The 22331-nt window shown below is 37.8% G+C and overlaps 1 protein-coding gene across 2 annotated transcripts in view; it reads left to right on the top strand.

The window, feature by feature from the left end:
- The window catches only part of LOC136864413 (uncharacterized), a 91762-nt gene that overhangs the window by 24175 nt on the left and 45256 nt on the right, over positions 1 to 22331 (top strand). The window contains exon 3 of one of the 2 annotated variants that reach the window (XM_068225681.1): positions 12718 to 12852. The exons of the other annotated variant lie outside the window; for it this stretch is intronic. Coding sequence (XP_068081782.1) covers positions 12718 to 12852 — 135 coding nt within the window. The remainder of the gene's footprint in view (positions 1 to 12717; positions 12853 to 22331) is intronic. 2 annotated transcript variants of the gene reach the window in all.

Raw genomic sequence — 22331 nt, 5'->3', positions numbered from 1 at the left:
AGCAAAATTCAAGAAAAATCCAGTATTGCATGAACAGTATGCAAACTTCATGTCCAAGTATGAACAGTTATCTCACATGAGGGAGGTAGGCCTACATGCAACAAATGATTCTGAACATTATTACTTGCCACACCACGCAGTATTTAAACAAAGCACAACTACATCAGTCAGAGTAGTTTTTGACGCATCAGCCAAAACTACTACTGGAGTGTCGCTTAATGATACATTGTTAGTAGGGCCTACTATACAACAAGACCTTTATTCCATTGTGTTGAGATTCAGGACACACAACATTGCATTTACGGGAGACATCACGAAAATGTACAGACAAGTTCGGGTTCATGAAAATGACACGCAGTTGCAAAGAATTATTTGGAGGGAATCGCCACAAACAGCTATCAAGACTTACGAACTATTGACTGTCACGTATGGTACAGCTTCAGCTCCATATTTGGCAACACAGTGCCTCAAACAATTGGCAGAAGATGAAGCAACTTCATTTCCACTGGCATCAACGGTTTTACAAAGGGATTTTTATGTTGACGATGCCCTGTGTGGTGCGTCCAACATCGCTGAAGCATTAAAATTGCAAAGTGAACTCATAGCCTTACTCAATAAAGGTGGTTTTCCCATCAGGAAATGGTGCTCAAATCATCAAGCTATACTTGCCGCTGTTCCACCTGAAGACAGAGAAATTAATTTACCTTTCCAGTTTGATAATGACACCATACAAGCTTTAGGATTATCATGGCATCCTACGTCAGACAAATTCTTAGTGGCAAACAGAATCAAACACATTCCAGGGAACAGTAACATTACTAAACGCACCACTACGTCAGTTGTAGCATCTATATTTGACCTATTAGGATTGATCAGTCCATTAGTGATACTATACAAGATATTTTTGCAGGACTTATGGTTACATCAACTTCACTGGGACGACCCACTGCCAGATCCATTAGCATCAGACTGGGCAAAATTACAAATGCAGCTAGCACACATTGACAATATACAAGTAGAACGCCACGTATTAATTGAGGGTGACTTGGCAAATATTCAAGTTCATGGATTTTCAGACGCTTCCGAGCAAGCTTATGGCGCATGCATCTACCTTCGGTCAGTGAATCAGGAGGGTGAAGTATCAGTCAAACTGCTATGCTCTAAATCGCGCGTAGCTCTGGTTAAACGAGTCACTCTTCCTCGTCTAGAACTTCTCGGTGCAGCATTATTAGCTCAGTTGGTACACAAAACCATGCCAGTCTTAAACTTGGCCATTAATGAAACACATTTATGGACAGACTCCACTATCGTACTGTCATGGTTAGCATCACCAGCATCACGTTGGAAGACCTTTGTAGCAAATAGGGTAGCTCACATTCAACAGTCAACGAACACTAGTGACTGGCATCATGTACCATCACAAGATAATCCAGCGGACTTGATTTCTCGAGGCGTCAGACCAGCAGATCTGCAAAACTCAACCATTTGGTGGTCAGGACCCGCCTGGTTGTCCACTTCTGAGTTAAATTGGCCGCAGAACAACAATGTTGAGGATTCGCTCGCCATAGCAGAGCAGCGACAATCATCCACACTATTAGTAGTGACACAAGCTGAAACTATTATTGAGAAATTCTCATCATTAATAAGACTGCAACGAGTAATAGCTTATTGTTACAGATTTTTGCATAACACTAAGCATGCCAGGGACAAGAAAATTGGGCCTTTAAATGTTGAAGAATTGGAACATTCATTAGAAGTCTGCATTCGTATTGCACAAAATGCAGCCTTCTCAGAAGAGATTGGAGACCTGAAAAACGGAGGCGTAGTCTCTAAGAAGAGCCAGATAAGGAACCTATGTCCCTTCTTACACAACAATATTCTAAGGGTCGGAGGCAGGTTGAAGAATGCATCGATTCCGTTTTCATCCAAACATCCAATACTGTTACCATCAAAACATCACCTGACGACTCTAATTGTCAAACATGAACACTTACAACAAGCTCATGCAGGACCAGAATTGTTGTTAGCAACCCTTCGTCAACGTTATTGGATTCTGAATGGCAGAAATGTAGCCAGACAGCAAGTGCACAAATGCGTAACATGTTACAAATTGAAAGGCGTAACTAGTCATCAACTCATGGCTGACTATCCTGAGCATAGAGTTCAACCAGCACGTCCATTCAGTGTTTGTGGCATTGATTATGGAGGTCCTATTCTACTTCGCCCAATTAACAAGAGGAGCAATGTCCGTATCAAGGCATACATCGCACTATTTGTTTGCTTCACGACAAAGGCTGTACATTTGGAAGTAGTCAGCAGTCTTACTACAGATGCCTTCTTAGCCGCACTTCACCGTTTCATAGCCAGAAGAGGAAAGCCCGCAGATATCTACAGTGACAATGCTACTACGTTTATTGGAGCCGATAGAGAATTAAAAGATCTTCACCAATTCATAGCATCACCGCAGCATCAAGAGGAAGTTGTAAGCAATCTGGCAAACAAGGGTATCAACTGGCATTACATTCCACCTCGTTCACCCCATTTTGGAGGATTATGGGAAGCTGGCATCAAGTCAGTTAAATATCATTTGCATCGAGTTGTTGGAAACTCATCATTAACATTTGAAGAGCTTAGTACTGTGCTCACACAAATTGAAGCCTGTTTAAATTCACGTCCACTTACAGTCCTATCCTCAGATCCGACTGACCCTCAACCCTTGACTCCAGGTCATTTTCTTACTGGAAGCAGTTTGAATTCCATTCCTGAATCCAATCTGACACTTGTACCCAGCAATAAACTTTCAGCATGGAAACGGTTGCAGCAAATGGTGCAACACTTTTGGACCAGATGGCATAAGGAATACTTAACCCAACTACAAAACAGGCCAAAGTGGGCCTCCCAGCAACCTTGTATACAACTTGGAGCAGTGGTGGTTATCAAGGAGGACAATTTACCCCCGCTTCAGTGGAGACTAGGTGTGGTTGAGGAACTTCACCCAGGTCTCGATGGACTTGTGCGAGCAGTCACCATAAAAACTGCTCATGGAATTTTCAAGAGACCAATAGTGAAGTTGTGTCCCCTTCCCATCGAGTAGTGTTTTCTTTTAAATGACAATATGATTCCTTACAGTGTCAGTTAGTTGATTGGTGTATAAAGTTGTATTTGTAGTTATATTGTACAGTCATTTAACAAAATGAACAATTCAAAAACTCTCATTGTGCAGCTGTGAACAAAACAAACAATGCATCAGCCTGCACACCAGTGTACAGTTCTGTTTCATTTTATCTATGTTAATTAGTGATTGACGTTCATTAAGTGCAACATTTATTATTATGTATTTGTATTCTGATGACATTTTGTTTTATGTTAGTGTTATTTTCATTGAAACTGTATTTTGTCTTGATTGAATGCAATCAACAGAGGGGAGAATGTTCCGTCCTCTTAGAAAATTTATACAGAGCGCGCTCTTGTCCGCGTCTCTATTGAGTGTCCAGAATGCATCTGGTTTCCGGCAAGAAAAAGATACAGGCTGGAACTAGACAACATGTCGGCGAGACATGCATTCACGGCCACATGGCCTCCAACTTAATCAATAGCCATCCAGGCATTTCAGTTTATTGTTTAACGTGTAAATAGTTTCTATGTATTTTGTTAATCATGTACAATTGTAATAAAAGTTTCATTACGTGTAATATTGGTGAATGACTTGGCCCTATGGTCTTATCACGTGCTTAACCAAACTACAGTCCACTACCAGAATAATCATCGCTGTTTAGTAATACAACATGTGTGCTACAGCATTCAATTCGTCACCAAACAATATGTAAGAAAGAATACATTAAAAACACGTACAAAGTCCTATCCTAAACGAAATAACAACGGACTAGTTACACATAGTAAAATACGCTAGTGGTTCCTTAATATTAAAATGAGGCCATCATATGCACAGTATAAAAATGGAAGTAGTCAAAGTCCATATGATATTGAGTTCGATGGTGACCATTTTTTTTTTTTTTTTTTTTTTAAATTTATTTATTCTTTCTTACATATTATGTTCATAATTTCCAAACAGACGTCTGGTTTAATTTTGAGGTGCTTTGATATGACTGATGATGCCCCACATGGAGGGCGAAACATGTCTCCATTTTAACGATGTTTAACTAAAAATGTTAACATCCTGTAATGTATTGAATAGGTTGGAGTTCAATAAATTCTCTTATATTATTATTATTATTGAGATTCTTTCAATACGGAAAATAAAATGATTTTCATTACTTGTAATACGGAATGATTCTAATATCTCATAATAATAATAATAATAATAATAATAATAATTGAAATTTGTAAAAGAATATAACTTCCACCCTTTTAACAGTATATACAGTACAATGCATCTGACATCTTAACACTGATGTCTTTGATGAGCTTTGATAATTTTACAACTCACGTAGATTTAGTCTCAAACAACACGAACAATCACATCAGAAATTGGAATGGAAGACCTATGGAAGTACGCAGCAGAAGACTAGGTAAATAACCCAGCATGTTCAGCTTTAGCAGCCGATGGCCAGACATTATGAGATTTCCTTCTTCTGGGGCTCCAAAGAGAAAAAAATATAATGGAGTTACTTTGAACTACAATGGCACTCAACTTGAATACAGGTTTCAAAATATTCAAAGAGAGAGACAAAGACCAACGCTTGTTTTTACGGGACTGTACCGGGAGGTAGGCCTACACCCGACCCGTTCCTTCAAATGAAGCACCTTGAAGAATGCCATCTGGTATATGAAGTTTGCAACAACTAGTGCAAGAAGTTTGGACTTTCTCTACAGATATCTCTATGAAAAAACTTATGTAATGCCCTCTGGTGTATGGAGGAATTATTAAATGTTAAAAGTAATTTTGTATTTTAAGGATTCCTAAACTGATTGATTATTGTATTAAAATATACAACTCTTCTATCTCTGCCCGCTAACTTCAAATGTTGACCAATTAGGAAATTAGTATATTTATTTTTCAGCCAATAGGCTCTGTCTTGTATCTATGTAATTACCCAATCAAAATTTGGGGGTGTGTTGGGCCTTAGCCCAGAGCTCTCTAGAACCTTCCTCTCGGGTATAAAAGCTGGCACATTTTTCGAACAGGTTGTCTTATTGATTGTCGCTTCAGTCTAGTGTGTGTGGTTATGAAAGGAGACGGGGAGCCTCGCCCATCAACTAGTAATTTATCAGCTGAAAGGTAATGGCAGCCATTATATAACTAAGTGATAGTCTCTGAAAGCTAGCTCAAGGGGAAGGTTTCTGATCTTTAACTATATAACTTTAATTTTCTAAAATGTAAATTTCATCTTCTAATGTAAATTCCAAACAAGCCTAAGGAACCTAGCCGAAATTCGGGAATAGAGAGTGTAACACCCTGTTGCATTCCCTATCAATTTAACTTTGAGGCGACTATGACTTTGTAACCGTTTTCTGTCCGTAGCTTTTGTAACTTAAATTTTCTCCATCTAGTCACCTCAGTAGTATAGGCTTACCCTCTGTAACTTCGGGCCTGAAGCCCAAATAGGGTTTTAATCTTTTAAGTGCAAATTTCAAGGAGTGCAAGTATCCGCCTCTGCATCATTTTGATTTTTGGGCCATTAACTTTAACCTGTTATTTATTTATTATTTTTCTTTCTTTCTTTCTCCACAAAGGCCCAGTAGAATGGGTATTCAATACCCCTGTAAAATTCAATTTCATTCTTTTATGTTAAGAGGTTAGATGTTGAGTGTCTAAGACAGTGAATACTGTTTGAATTTTAAAATGTAGGTTGTGCCTCTGATAGGCCTGGACCTTTCTGGAACTAGGTTTCCAAGTGTAAAATTTTAATAGAGCAAAGACTCTCCTTCTTTGTAATGGTTAATTGGTGCCTTTGAAAGGCTGGTGTGGTATAGGGTTTGGAGAGTATTCTCCTAGGTAATTTTTTGGAGCAAAAGGTGCTCTTGAAACATTGTATATTTTGAATACTCTGTAGAAGAAATTGGGAGGTTTGTCTCCTTGACTTTTTTTTGAGGAAGGAGCCACAGCGCTCAGGGAGAAAGTATTATTAGGGAGCTGCAAGTTCAAGTTGAAAAGTTTGTTATTGGTTGATTGTTCTGATTTGCTAAACCTAGTTTATAATCCAAACTTTGGTACTTGAAATTGTATAGTCTAACTTTGAAAAACCAAAAGATAGCTAAGAAAAGAATATAGCTATAATTTTAAAGTTTTAAATTAATCTCTTGATTGTCCCATTTTTACCCACTCATGCACGCACCTTCTTTAACCTCTGTGTTCCTCAGAATTCCCAGAACAGGGACAACAGTTCAAATGGTATTACCGTTAATAAAGTATTATTATAATACGGGACGCAAAATTTTCACCTCAAATACGGGATGTCCTGTACAATATGGGACAGGTGGCAACCCTACTGAAGTTTTCTAACACTACACTGTATTTTCACTGAGGAAATCTTATGTTCATTAGGGATCATTCTGTTTCTTCAACAATTCTAGTACCAGGTTGAAGGAATAGTCCTCTTTCTTTTAGTTTCATGAAGGCTAACGCCAATTCTAGAGACTATTATAAATTTCTGGAAGACAACTACAGAAATATGCTCCTCTTACATTAATGTTGAAAGATGGAAATTGAAAAATGGCACCTAGCAATAGTGAAAATGCTGAGATTATGCAAAAGCATTCAGTAAACTTTTGAACTGTGAAGAACTATTACAAATTAGTACAAATACTCCAATAAAACCCAAATTTAATAACACAGACCCTCTGACATTTCAAGAATTACTAAAAGCAGTAAAAGAACTTAAAAATTATAAGGCATGCAGAGAAGGCCAGGTTTTTGTAGAGATGTGGAAATATTCAAGTAATACGGTTCTGATTTCCTTACACATGGCTTTAACAAAAATTTGTATCACTGAACAGTTTCCAGAACATTAAACAACAGCCTTAACATACCCTCTTCATAATAAAGGAGATAAAGAGTAATCCAGATAATTATAGAGGATTGTTTGTCTTGGACTGCACATACAAGATTTTTTCAAAGAACTTATATGGAAGGATTAAAGATCAACTAGAAAAAGAGTTAGGAGAATACCAAGGAGGCTGTAGACCCTGGAGAAGTTGTGCTGAACAGATCATCACTCTAATAATGGCATGCTACAGAAAACAAAACAACCCTATAGTAATAAGATTTTATTGACTTCAAGAAGGCATATGATTGTATACATAGACCTTCAATGTTAAAAATGGTACAGAATTTTGGACTCCATCGTACATTAATTTAACTGATAGAACATTCGTTAACTTATACCATATAAAAAGTAAAGTTTAGAGGAGAGGTTTATGAACCATTTTTGGTTAAAACAGGTTTAAGACAAGGAGACTGTTTATCACCATTATTATTTAACTGTGCATTAGAATTTTATAATAATGCTGGGGCTGTACCTTAATTAAGGCCACAGCCGATTCCTTCCCACTCCTAGCCATTTCCTGTCCCATCGTCGCCATATGACCTATGTGAGTCGGTGCGACGTAAAGCAACTAGCAAGAATTTATAATAAGGGAATGGTACAAGGTCAACCCAAAGAACATAAAAGTTGGAAGCTCCAAACAAAATTTAAGTTTAAACTGTTTAGGATTTGCTGATGACCTTGCTCTATTGTCCAACAATATTCAGAAAACTTGACACCAAATTAAATCTCTACAGGAAATAGCGCAAAAAAATAGGTCTTACAATATCCTTTGAAAGAACTGAAATCATTTTGCACATCCCCCATTGGTAAATAAAATAACAATTGATGGGCAAGAAATCAAAATTGTTGATAAATTTAAGTATTTAGGAAAAATCATAACTTATAATCTTAATGAGAAACCAGTTTGCCATAACGGAATAAATAAATTTAAAAAAGTAAATTATATTGCCAATACTACTTATAATTTAAAAAAGCTTATCGACAGAAGCAAAATTAGGACATTATAAAACAGTCGCACAGTCAAAATAACGTATGCTAGTGAAACCATTTTTATCCGAGCACTCGATTCCTCATAGTGTGACAAACCCGTATGGCACTCCACAGCAACCCAGTTTTACATGATTATGAACGAGCAGTAAAAGACTGTAAGTTCAAAATAGTCAGTTTTGTCTTGTTCTTGATAATAACAACACTAAAATAGTTCAGTTTTGCAGTGAATGTTTACCTGTCTGTTATTGGTAATGCCCTCTGTGGATCTGTGGTAGTGTGTCATCCTCCAGGTCTCATGATAGCGGGTTCAAACCCGGCAGAGGTGTTCGGATTTTTGAATGGTGGGATAAATTCCATTCAACATTCCATGTTTTTGAACTATAACAATTTATAATACGGATCAATAATGAGGTTTATAACGTGTAATACAATAGCCAACCAGGCAAGATGTGGATTATTTTAGGCTGAAAATTCCTAAATTAGGGGTGAAACATGTCCCGAAATAAGTATCTCAACCTTAAAATGAAGATTTGTACGTATAACTTTTAATGCAACCACTTATAAATGGATGTAAAGTATTGAACAGGTGGTTTAATAACAAGCCAGATGGCGTCAAATGAAAATGCTTGCACACGGTAGGTTAGGCCATACGATGATTATTATTATTATTATTATTATTATTCTTCGTTGTGCCCAACTGTGGAGCGCGTTTGAACTTATTTCGCACAGTGTTTCTTCTTCTTTTCTTCCCAATATCTCTTCATTTTTTCACTGTGTTCCTTTCTGTGTGTTTCTGTCCAGCCTGTATTTTTTCTTGTTGGTTTCTCTGCAAATTTATGTTTGTTTACTAAGCTTCTAAATTTCATTCTATCTTGAATGGTTTTGTCCTCAATACCCATTTCTTGTAGATCTTCATGAATTTCTGCTAACCAATTGTTGCGGATTTTCAGGGTTAGAGCTGGATTTAGAATTCTCTTTGTCAGCCTGCTGTTATCCATTCTGTGTTGGTGTCCGTAGAATTTTAGTCGTCTCTTTCTGATGGTATCTGTGATTTTTTCTGTGAATTGAAAAATTTCGTGTGGTTTCTTTTTCATCCAAATTCCATTTTCGAACTTTGGTCCTAGGATTTTTCTGAGAATTTTCCTCTCTTGTTTCTCAATGCTTTTCATTTGTGACCTGTCGCCAATGATCAGTGTTTCAGATGCATAAAGTGCCTCTGGTTTGATGGCTGTATTGTGGTGTCGTAATTTTGCATTTTTTGATATACATCTTTTGTTGTATCTGTTCCATGTGATTTTGTAAGCCCTTTGCAGTTTAGCAGTTCTTTCTTTGTTAGCTTCCTGATTTAACCCTGCTGGCTGAATAATTTCACCTAGATACTTGAATTTGTCTACTTGGGAAATTATTCCACAATTGGTGATTAATGGTTGATTGTCGAATCTTGATTTAGTTCCTTCCATAAACTGCGTCTTTTCAAATGAAATTTGAAGTCCGGTTTCTGCGGCTATTTCATTCAATTTTTCTATGGATTGGATTTCTTCTTGTCTGTTGTTCGAAAGGATCGCAAGGTCATCTGCGAAAGCTAAGCAGTCAAGGTGAATTTTGTCTTTAAGAAGTCTGCCAATGTTTATACCTTTAGTTTCTTTTCTCCATTCACGAATCACTTTTTCCAAAACTAAATTGAATAGTAGTGGGGATAGTCCATCTCCCTGTCGGACATCAGTTCTGATTTTGAACGGTTCATAAATTTCTCCCAAGAACTTAACTTTTGATGTTGTGTTGGTCAGAGTTTGTTTAATCAATTCCCTCGTTTTCCTGTCGACTTGAAATTCCTCTAGTATGTTGAACAGGGTCTGCCGATCTATGGAATCATATGCTTTTTTGAAGTCAACAAAGGTGATTACTGTTTGTTTGGTTTTGCGAATCTGTAGTATGGTTTTTAGGTTTAGGATTTGTTCTGCGCAGGATCTCCCTTTTCGGAATCCAGCCTGATAATCTCCGATCAGGTGGTCTGTTTGTTTCTCTAATCTATTAAGTAGAGCTTTAGAGAAGATTTTATATACGAGTGAGAGGAGAGAAATTCCTCTGTAGTTATTAATATCTGATTTGTCTCCTTTCTTGTGAAGTGGGTGAATCAATGCACATTTCCAGTCCTCCAGCATTTCTTCAGAAAACCAGATGTCCTGTAAGATTTTTTGAATACTCTGGGCCAGTTTGTCACCACCAATTTTCAACATTTCAGCGATTATTCCATCTTCTCCTGGTGCTTTGTTGTCTTTTAAATCTCTGATTATTTGTTTGACTTCTTGTAATGTGGGGGGGTTCTGAATCTGGATTAGGTGTTGGTTTTTCATAGGTGAATTGTTCTTTCGAAGATTCACAGTTTAAAAGGTCCATGAAATGGTTTGCTAGGAGTTCACAATTTCCCTTATTACTTGTTTCCAAAGTCCCATCTATACATTTGAAACAGAGACTAGGTGCCTGGTAATTGGATAATTCTTCTCTGAATGTTCTGTAGAAGTTCCGTGTATTGTTTTTCTTGAAATTTTCTATTTCTGCCAATCTGTTTTGATCATATTTTCGTTTTTCAGATCTGATGATTTTTGAAGTTTGTTTCTGTATTTTGAAGAATTCATCACGATTTTGATCAGTTTTATGGGAACTCCAGTTTACCCAGGACCTAATTCTGACTTCTATGGCCTTGTCACAGGTGTCATTCCACCACCTGTGTTTGCGTTTCCTTGGGGGGTTGCTGATGTTTTGTGAAGCTTTCAAGAGTGTGTCCTTGAGTTCTAGCCAGTTTGAAGGAGCATCATTGGAGATATTAACAAGGAAATTGTCTTGAGTTCTGTCTCAGAAATTCAGGGTCGATTCTTGGGTTTCTGATTGTTTTGGTTTTCTTCCTGTTGGGTTGAAACTTTACTTTCACCAGAGATAGGTGGTGGTCGGAGTCAATAATTCCCTTTTTGACTCTAACGTTCATAATTTCTTTTTGGTTTTTCTTGGAAATAGCCACATGGTCTAGTTGAAATTCTCCTAAATGCATGTTCGGGGATCTCCATGTCATTTTCTTTTGTGGAAGTGCCAGGAAATGGGTTGACATCAATTTTAGATCAAAATTCTTCCAGAAGCCAATTAAACGTTCTCCATTTTTATTGGTTCTTTTGTGAGCAGGGTAAAGTCCTACAGTGGTCCTAAATTTCTTCTCTTTGCCAATTTGTGCATTGAAGTCCCCCAGCAGAATTTTGACATGATGTTTTGGAAATTTGGCTGTAGTTTCTTCTAGTAATTCCCAGAAGTCATCTACCTTCTGTGGGCCTTTTTGATTGTAATTGTTTGTAGGTGCATGTGCATTGATTAGTGTATAAGCTTTGTTTCCTGATTTGATTGTCATTAGTGAAATTCTTTCAGAAGGAGATGTAAAGTATAATACCGAATTTGTGATATTTTTTCTCACTGCAAAACTAGTGCCAAATTGTAATATTTTGTTAGGGAGGAGGGTAGCTGGTTTACCTTTATAAATTCTATAGTTTCCTGATTCAAAATGATTTTCGTCACTGTACCTAGTTTCTTGGAGTGCCAGAATTTGGATGTTGAGTTGGTCTAATGTGTCTGTTAAGTGCTTCAACTTTCCAATTTTGCGAAGCGTGTTGATGTTTAAAGTGCCAATAAAATGTTTTTCCTTTGGGCGAAGAGATTTGGGAAGCTCCGATACATTTCCGCATGATGTTCTCGGTCCCCCAGAATCCGATGACCGAGAAAACCTAGTATGAATACTAGGGCCTGGGGTAGTAGTATCATTAACTGACGTTGCCATCATGCTAGTAAGTTGAAGATAGTGGGGAGATTGATCTTTGTCAATCTCATAGTTACAACTAAGGTATTGAGCCTCAGAGGTTGCCTCAAGATGTTTTCTGGCTTTGCTTGTTTTTGGTCCGCGAGAGGTATTTTATTTCCCTCAAGCCCTCCGGACAAGTCCGACTAGCCCCCCGATCCGCCACCTGTGACGCGCCGATAGGGGAACAGGCAAAAACCCCCACGGGATTATTATTATTATTATTATTATTATTATTATTATTATTATTATTATTATTATTTATTGCTCTGAGGGGAATAAATTGAAATTCTATCACATTCATTTCTTATGTAGTATTCCCCACCCGGCTACTCATTCCTGCCACCCGCCTGACGAACATTTCTGGGGAGAACACCGATGTTTATTTCAGTTGTTCATGAGAATAGAAGAATACATACTTTTTTTCATACGGTACTTTATTCTTATTTAGATATTTAGGTCCAGGGCAGCAGCTAATTGTAAAGAAATTTGGCACATTATCAGAGCATGTCAAAAGTAAAAAAAAATAAAAAATATATAGGTGTTGTGCTTTGAAATCACTCAACATTTTTGTGTAACTCCCCCATATAAGAACTACCCTAAATATATCACAACCTCTATACATTTGTTGAAACTAGTACCTTCTAACTTATACAGTGCTTATACAATATGTATCACTACAACCAACTAAATTACACTAACTTAGAGGTCTTGTGGAGCTCATGATGTGGCTGATCATACAGCAATTTCGAAAAACTTGCCAGCTGGCTGTGTCACTTTTGTGAGTTGTCTGGAAACTTGGCTGTTCAAGTGTAATCCATTACTTGCTATCCTATCATTTCTTGCATTGAAATATGTTAGTACATTTTTTTCTTTTTGTTACAGAATGTGAACATATGGAGTTTAAACGTATTTTTGGTAGCCAGCTATCAAAATTTAACATTCTATCATTCATTTATAGAGGACCATATCGATCTTTCGGTTTACTTGACATGGAATTTTCTGAACCAAAATGGAATTGTAAGTAATATACAGCAATCCTTTTTTTGAACATGAGATTTTCACATGAAGTTTATTGTATTTCATGAGTTTCACCTACCATCCAAATAAATTTTAATTCCATTCCGTTTTAGATGAAAATTAAGATGCAAGCTGTTTAGTGAAAGTTTCTTGATGATAGTATATTTTAATGTTTGATGAAAATGAAAACCTACAGCCTGTTTTCCAGTTATTGAACAGGTCAGGGATGTAATGAATGAAACTTATTTAGGCTGTTATTACAATGGGGTCACCACTCCCAAGGTGATTTATTAATGAGTAATAAATGCTATGAAATGATAATGGAGAGTGTTGCTGGAATGAAAGATGACAGGGAAAACCGGAGTACTCGGAGAAAAACCTGTCCCGCTTCCGCTTTGTCCAGCGCAAATCTCACATGGAGTGACCGGGATTTGAACCACGGTATCCGGCGGTGAGAGGCCAATGCGCTGCCGTCTGAGCCACGGAGGCTTCTTTAATGTTTGATATCTTTGTAAATTTTACAAATGATGAAATTAGTACTAATAATTCTGACTTCTTTTATCCTGCTACCATATGTGGCAGGAGACAGTACTACCTGCCACTCTCTGGCCGAGAGTCAAGCGGCTATTACCAAACGGAATGCTCATAGGGGGGACCAGCGGCAATGGGCAAAGGAGTCCTCTCTTTGGAGACTTGGTGAAGCCTTTGTGTAGGAAATGACATGTAAGTTCACCAGTAAGGAGAACATACTCAGCAATTTACATGGTGGCAGGAGACCCCAGTCCTACTGGCAGATAAATTGGAAGAACTTTCTCCTGTCAGCAACGTCTGTACTTCAGCGACGCAGTTGCAAAAGGTGTCTGTACTCCTGAGGAGCGTTCTAAAGTTACACCTGGCGTACAATATAAAATGCCTCTTGGAGTGGCAACCCCACCATAATAATAGCCTAAATATGAGTATTGTACTTCTAAACTTGCTCTGGAAGAGGTTAGGGAATAGCCTGCAAGCAACACACTGTTCCTTGGATGCTGGAGGAACAGTGAAAAATGGGCGACCAGTAGTCAGCATCATGAAGGTGGGAATAATCAGCCTTATGATCCTGACAGGAAAGGTAGAAATATGGATTTTATGGAGAAAGAGGGTATAGAAATGATGGGGTTGAGCAAAGAAAATGGAAGGGGAAAGGAAAGAAGAGACCAAGAGACTGGAGTGGTGGCTGAAAGGCAAAGAATGGACTGGGCCTGATAATTTCAAAACAAAACTAGGAGGATATCGAAGAATTCCTGGAGAAACGAGAAAAAGAGTTAACTGATGTGGAAGTGATTATAATGGGAGACTTAAATGCACAGGTGGAAAATGAAAGACAATGAAAGGAAGAAGGAGAGAAAAAGGAAAAAGGAGAGAAATTAGTGAGAGTGTGAGAGGAATGGAATGACTGTGGGCAACATATGGTTTTAAAAGAAAAATAGCACGAAAATTACAAGGTATGGTTGGGGTGACAGAAGAATAAAATCAGTACTTGATTACTTTATGGTGGAAATGACAAATCACAGACAGTTGATGGATATTATTATTATTTATTTAATATCCAAAAACAATACAGGAACCCAATTATACCAGACTAGCAAGATACCCGTGCTTCGCTACGGTATTATACTGAAATTTATAATTGAATGCTTAACGTTTTATATATATTCCGCCGATATTCGCGATCTGACTCGTTTTCTGAGAGATTCAGGCCAAAATTCACGATCTGACTCGTTTTCTGAGAGATTACAGCAAAGTTCCCCCTATTTTTCTATCTTTTTTCCAGCAATCGATTTCGTACTTCACAAGCTAGGTCCAGGTATTCCACCCAGTCAGTTGGGTCCCTAAATCTTAGCCATCTTTTCCTATAAGCATTTTTAATGCGGATCAAATCCTTGAGGAGATCCGGGGTGGTGACGTCTTGGGTGCCTTGGTGGTACTGAACCTGCGGCCAGACTGCATTGCTAGTCATTACCCGTCCAGGACAGGTTTCAAGCGCAGTCCGCACATTTTGACGACGGTCCAGAACATTATTATTATTATTATTATTATTATTATTATTATTATTAGGGTGGGTGAAAGTAGTTGAATTTAGATTATTATTATTATTATTATTATTATTATTATTATTATTATTATAGATGTTCTGGACCCCACAGCAAGATCAAGACCGCTACTTGGTGGTAAATTACATCTGCTGCCATGCCATTGTCGTTGATGACAATATGACCAGCACCATTGTCGCCCGTAGGCAAGTGTGCAGGATTTCTGGCGATACGAATAATCTACTTCCGTGCATTATTGAACTTACTATAGAGGTAAACAATTGAACGCTCAATCTCATTCCTATTGTTTATTTTATGTGTTCAAATTTTTATTTATATGCCTGGAGAATATACTGTAATCTATGAAGGTTCTCCGAAGGAAAAGATGGCTCTTGAAAACGAACCCAGGAAAGATAAAAAATGATCGGTTTATGATCAGAATAAGTTCATCGAAAATCCACAGCCTGTTTCCAGTCATTCAAACGGCTCAGGAATAAAATGAATAAAGCCCCCAACTAGCAGTGAAGATAGGAATTGTGCCGGCTGCCGAAGCCTGTTGCACTCCTCCGGCGCAATGATTAATTAATGACAAATGAAATGAAATGGTAATGGAAAGTGTTGCTGGAATGAACGATGACGGCGAAAACTGGAGTACCCAGAGAAAAACCTGTCCCACCTCCGCTTTGTCCAGCACAAATCTCACATGGAGTGACCGGGATTTGAACCACGGAACCCAGCGGTGAGAGGCCGGCGCGCTGCCGCCTGAGCCACGGAGGCTCCTTATAAGTACATTATGAACAGTAAAATCAATTGGTCTCACCTCCTTTTTCACCGCGGTTAAGTTGAATCCACCTCCCCCCCCCCCCCGAAAAAAGAAGGTGTGTTTCTTTATGTTTAAAGGAAATTCCAAATACCAGTGTTCACTTGTGTTACCTTCAGTTTTGAGATATAAGTATCCCCATAAAAATAATTCACTTTTTCACTTTCACACTCCCCCCTTCTTAAGTGAATTTTCCGGCAAAAAATATTTGTTTCTTTAATAGTAAAGGATCTTCTAAATACCGATTATCTTCAGTTTTCGAGATATGTGTCCCCATGAAATGAATTGAACTCCTTTTCACATCCGCCCAGAAAAAAAGGTGATTTCCCCCCCCCCCCCAAAAAAACGCGCGTTGTTATATTTTTAAAGAAGATCTAAATACCAATTTTCATGTCTGTAACAACTTTAGTTTTTATTAGATGTAAGTATCCTCATACAACAATTAATTTTTCATTTTTTTCACCTCCCCCTTCCCTTCTTGGATTTTCCGAGAATACCGTTTCTTTACTTTAACAGGAAATTCCAAATACCACTTTTTACGTCTGTAACATTTTACGTTTTTGAGATATACTGTAGATATAGTCTTTCTAAAAATTCACCCCAATTTGTCACTCCTGTTTAACCCCCATTAATTAGATTTTCCAAAACAAAAAAAATACGTGTTTCTTTATTTTCAAAGGAGATCCCAAATACCAATTTTCAGGTCTGCAATATCTTCTGTTTCTGAGATGTAAGTATCCTCATTTCAGGCATTGAACCCCTTTTTCACCCTTTTTCACTCCTATTGGGATTTTCCGAAAACAAAAAAAAATACGTGTTTCTTTATTTTTAAAGGAGATTCCAAATACCAATCTTTATGACTCTTTAAGTTTTTGAGATATAGATATCCTCATTTTAATAATTCACCCCCTTTTTCACCCCCTTTTTCACCCCCTTAGCGACGAAATATCCAAAAATCCTCCCTTAGTGAGTGCCTACATGTTAATATGAATGTATCCCCAAAATTTTATTTCTCTATGTTCAGTAGTTTTGGCTTGGCGATGATGAATCAGTCAGTCAGTCAGTCAGGACAAGTTATTTTATATATATATAGATATATATCAGGGTTATAATTTAAAATCATAACAAAGAGATGTTCTTAAAAATTTTGTTTACAAAGAAATGTTGTTAATGAATGTGAGAAACTGCACAACAACGTTGTCTCTGTAGTACATGATACAGTGGTTTAGAAAGTTCCAACCATTTAGGTGGCATTGTAAAAAATATCTTCTCATTTCAAACACTATATACTCAACTGTCAAATGATGCACTGTCTGAACTGATCCACAAAAGCATAAGTAGCCGTCTGTAACAGTTTAAAGCGTTCTAAATAAGATTTGAACTATCCATGACCAGTTGAAAATTGAGTTAAAAACAAAGTTCGGCATTAATAATTTACACAATGTTAGATTTTGAACTTCTGGAAAAAATATTTCTCGTGTAACAGATCCTTTCAAACTACATGTCCATAAAATATTCCAGTGATGTAAAATTTATTGCCTGATTTGTCTTTGAACATAACTTAACATGGATATAACAGCTTTACAAGGAGAAGCATTCAATGGAGATCATAGAATTGTGATAGCAAAAATGAGGAAGGGGAAAAATGGAAAAGGATAAGATATAGTAAATAAAAGTGTAGAAATGAAAAGAGTAGAAAGTACAGGAAAAATTACTGGAAAAACTGAAACAATAGTTTCCAATTAATGAAGTAGGAAATGTGGAAGATGAATGGTCCAACTTTGAAAGGACATTTGCAAGTGGGGCAGAGTGTGCCTGTGATAGAATATTGACGAGACTTAAAGAAAAGAGACACGTGGTGGCATGAGAAAGTGAGAGAAGCAATGAAAGAAAAGAAAAATGCACGGCAAGAATGGAATAGAGATGAAAAAGGATGAAAGCAAAAGGAAGTACTTTGATAATAAAAGGAAATGTAAGAAATGGGTAAGAGAAGAAAAGTTGGCATAAATTTGCAGAAAAGATGGAAATGGATGGTGCTAACAGTATGGAATAATACGAAGTAATAGGAAAGGAAGATTTTATACAAAGCTGATGAAAGAGGAAGGTAGAGAGTTGATAACACATCTGGAAAAAGAATAAAGAGAAAATGGAAGGCCTATTTTGATAACCTGCCAGATGTGGGGAAGTGTGCAGGGGAGATGATAGTAATACAGTGTGATGACTCAACAGTAGAAGGTGGAATTAGCAGTCCATAGAATGAACATGGGGAAGGCACCAGGAATGGATGAAATTACTGTGGAAATGATAAAGGCTGCTGGACCTGTTGGACTACAATAGGTGTACAGATTGCTAAAGTGTATACGAAAATGTGCAGAGAAGTAGTCAAGCGAGTGAAATGAAATACCTAATAAGTATAATAGGAAAGACAAGGTCAGACAGATTGAGAAACAAAGATGCTAGACTGGGGGAAGGGAATAATAACACCAATTTTTAAGAAGGGGGACAAAAAAGTGTGTGATAACTGTAGAGGAATCATACTCTGATCACAAGTGGCAAAAATATTGGAAAGGATATTAAAAGAATGAGAAGAAAGGTAGAGAATTGCAAGAGGAAGGCTTTAGAAGATGAAGATTTACGGTGGACCCAATCTTCATCATGAGAAAATTAATGGAAAAGAATTGGGAATATGGAAAGGATCTGATCATGAAATGTATAGGTTATAATAATAATAATGTTATTGACTTTACGTCCGCTGACTAGTTTTACGGTTTACAGAGACCGAGGTGCCGGAATTTAGTCCTGCAGGAGTTTTTTTTACATGCCAGTAAATCTACCGACGTGAGGCCGACGTATTTGAGCACCTTGATATTCCACTGGACTTAGCCAGGATCGAACCTGCCAATTTGGGATCAGAAAGCCAGTGCCTCAACCATTTGAGCCACTCAGCCTGGCAACAGGCATAGATACAACGAAGACATACGATAATGTTTCCAAGAGGAAGGTTTGGGAAACCATGGTCAGAAAGAGACTGAGTAACGGTGCAAGCAATGTACAACTGCATCAGCAGCATACAAATTCCAGTTGGAAAGACGGAATTGTTTAGAAATGAAATTTGACTAAGACAGGGGAGTGTGCTGCGACCTCATTTGTTTCAAATGTTTATGGAAAATATTGTAAAGGAGATAAAGGAAACGTATGGGAATAGAGAGATAATAATTTATTTAACGCGCACAATGTGCAAAGAATTCCTATATAGAACATTAGTCTTCGTTGCAAAATTTCACCAGTGATTCTGATCGCTGTTTACAATTTAAAACATGGTACCTAGTACAGTGTGCACCACATCTTAAACATACACAGTTCAAACCTGGTTCATGATAACGCTTAATATTACACAGTTTATAATGGAACCCATGAACGGAGAACCTTGTCAGCAGGTGTCGCAGTTCATATCCACCTTGAACCCACTCGCGATTTAGCATGGCATCAGTAGAGTAGAAATCTTCCCAGATGTCAGCCTTCTTCGATCGTAGGTCTCGAAGCAGATGTATATATGGTGTTGTTGCTGGAAGTAACAACTGTAACCTTAGCTCTTCCACATAAAATCCCTCTCTGCATAGCTCATACACGAGCCGGGAAGGAGAATATTTGGAGAGGCACAGAGCCCGTTTCAAGTAGATTGCCTTCAACTTCTCGATTTTATCTAACTGTTTCATACTCAAATGTTCCCAAATGTTTTCCAAGCCATATGTTGCTATAGGGCTGATTTTTAGATGAAAGAGTTTTATGGCCGTTTCTAAAGACAAGTTTCTCAGGTGCTTAATGTCAGATATTGCTTTCATAGATGCATTTAGACAGTCTATGAGATGGAGGGAGAAAACATTACCTTGGGTTTGAAAAATTACGCCCAAGTATTTAAAATGCTTTACGGACTTAAGTTCTTGGTCTTCACAATAGAAGATTCCATGAGGTCCCCCTCTTCTAAACGTCATGGACACTGTTTTTTCTACATTCAGTTTGAGCTCATTTTTCTTTATCCAGCCTATTATTTGGTTGAATGATTCCTGGAGCTCCTTCTCTGACGTTGATGTTAAGACCATATCGTCAGCGTACATTAATAGTTTGACGCTTTCCTGGTTTACCAAATCTACTATGTCTGCTGTCGCAATGATGAATAATAATGGACTTAACGGGTCTCCCTGTAATACTCCGGTTGTTTGTTCCAAAATAATAGATTTGGTAATGCCATCATCTACTTCTATTGAATTGTTGAGCAGTAAGTTCCTAATCAGCGGTATAAGGTAGTTCGTACTACCAATGAAACTCTCCAATTTTTCTAACAGTATGGTTCTGCTTATGGTGTCAAAAGCTTTCGAATAATTTATAAAGATGGCATGCAATTTACCCCCTGGTTTCTTTAAGGCTTCTTCTATGTCATTCTGGAGACAGCGGATAGCTAAAGTCGTTGATTTCCCTTTTCTAAATCCGAATTGCGACTCCGGTAGGTTATTTTCCACCAGTTTAATGAGACGTTTACCCACTAATGAAGTTAAAGTCTTTAGTAGAGTACACTCTAGCGCTATTCCTCTATATGAGTTGGGATCTGCGGTATCACCTTTGCCTTTATATAGCATTTTAATAGTAGATTTTCTCCAGTTGTCTGGTATCCTACCTTGCCGCAAGCATTCATTCATTAGGCGAGTGATGGATTCACCCAATTTTGGGAGAGCAGCTTTAAGATGTTCATTAAAAATGTGATCTGGGCCACATGCCTTGTTATCTTTAGATGCTGTAATAGTTGATACAACCTCATTAATTGAAAATTCGTCAATTTCAGGGATTATTTGAAAAACTGGCACGAAATAATTAGTAGGTCGTGTGTCTCTCTCTTGAAGCACTGCACTCAAGTGCTTTTCCCAAACTTCCATTGGTAAGTTCCTGGAGAACTTCGGTTGTCTAGGCTTCAGAGCCAGGTAAGGATCTAGACTGGCACGTTCTATAAGTTTCTTTTCTTCTTCCTCTCTATAATGATTTTTGGCTTCTTTTAGTAGTAGTTTGTATGCTCTCCTTTTACTGGCATATATTTCAAGGAATTCTTTTGTTTTCTCTCTTCGGGCTGTATGTAATGCTTCCAGCACATCTCTACGACATTTATAGCATTCATTGGTGAACCAGGGTTGAGATTTCCTGACCACAGGTATTGTTGGTAGCGTAGCATTCTGGAGCAGCACTTCTAGATATAATGCACCCTCATTAAGATTACCCTCTCGTAATAGGTTAAGTATCGTTTGATTATCTTCACCACAGATAAGAGACGGATTACTTTTTCTACTTATTTTTGTACGGTCTCTAACTGTATCAAGCGTACTAGGCCTATTCTCCAGCTGTAAGGAAGTTGCAACTGGTAGGTGTTTCCGTTGCGCCTCGAGAATAACCTCCTGCTTGATCGACACAAACTTAGAGTTTATAAACACCAGATCTATTGTGCTAGCACCATTATGAGACATGTAGGTATTCATGTCAGAGGCATTCACCAACCGAAGACCTTCCTCTTCTAAGAAGTCCAAAACTTCTGTTGATTTTCGATGTTCTGCATCGATGCGACAATTTAGGCCTCCGGCAAGGATAATGGCATCATCCCTAGTAGTCACAGTTAAAGCTTTACTAACTTCCTCAATAATCTCAGTTGATGAGAAATCTGGCTGGAAATATACACATACACAAACACACGGCTTGGTTCGAACTACTAAAACGTTAGTAGATCTGTATTGTACACTAAATGGTGAGAACTGATCAGTGAACAGACATGCAATGCCTCCTTTGGGCCTCCCTACTGGAGGTTTTTCTGCCATGACGAATGTTGAATAATGTCTACTAGTTTGCCACGCATGCGTTAAAAATGTTTCCACTAGGATTATTACATCAAAATCCTGTATCATCTCTTCTAGTGTGTTTGTCATGCTCAGCAGTCCTTCAATATTCCATAATAGTAGCTTAATCTTTGATGTAGGCAAAACGTTGTCGTCCTTATCGGGATTTGGTTGGAATAGAGAGATGAAGTTATTACTTTTTGCAGACGATTTCTTAAGAAAAGAAATTTGCTCACTTTGAACATTGGTATAGGAATTAGAAAGATTATTTTGAAGACTTTCATCTGGACCGTGGCATTGTATGGAAGTGTAACATGGACAATAACTAGCTCAGAAAGAAAGAGGATAGAAGCTTTTGAAATATGGTGTTAGAGAAGAATGCTGAAGGTGAAATGGATAGATCAAATCACTAATGAAGAAATACTGAATCGAATTGGTGAAAAGAGTTCGATTTTGGCTAAATTTGACCAGAAGGAAAGATAGAATGATAGGACACATCTTAAGACACCAAGGACTTGTTCAGTTGGTTTTTGAGGAAAGTGTAGGAGGTAAGAGCGGTAGGGATATACTAAGGTATGAATATGACGAGCAGATTAGAGCAGATTAGAGCAGATGTAGGATGCAGCAGTTACGTAGAACTGAACAGGTTAGCACAGGATAGGGTGGCGTGGAAAGCTGCATCAAACCAGTCTATGGAGTGATGACTCAAACAACAAC

This window comes from Anabrus simplex, chromosome 1 (genome assembly GCF_040414725.1).
Source record: "Anabrus simplex isolate iqAnaSimp1 chromosome 1, ASM4041472v1, whole genome shotgun sequence".
Lineage (NCBI taxonomy): Eukaryota > Metazoa > Arthropoda > Insecta > Orthoptera > Tettigoniidae > Anabrus > Anabrus simplex.
The sequence above is the reverse complement of the archived record's forward strand: the minus strand, read 5'-3'. Positions and strand labels throughout refer to the sequence as shown.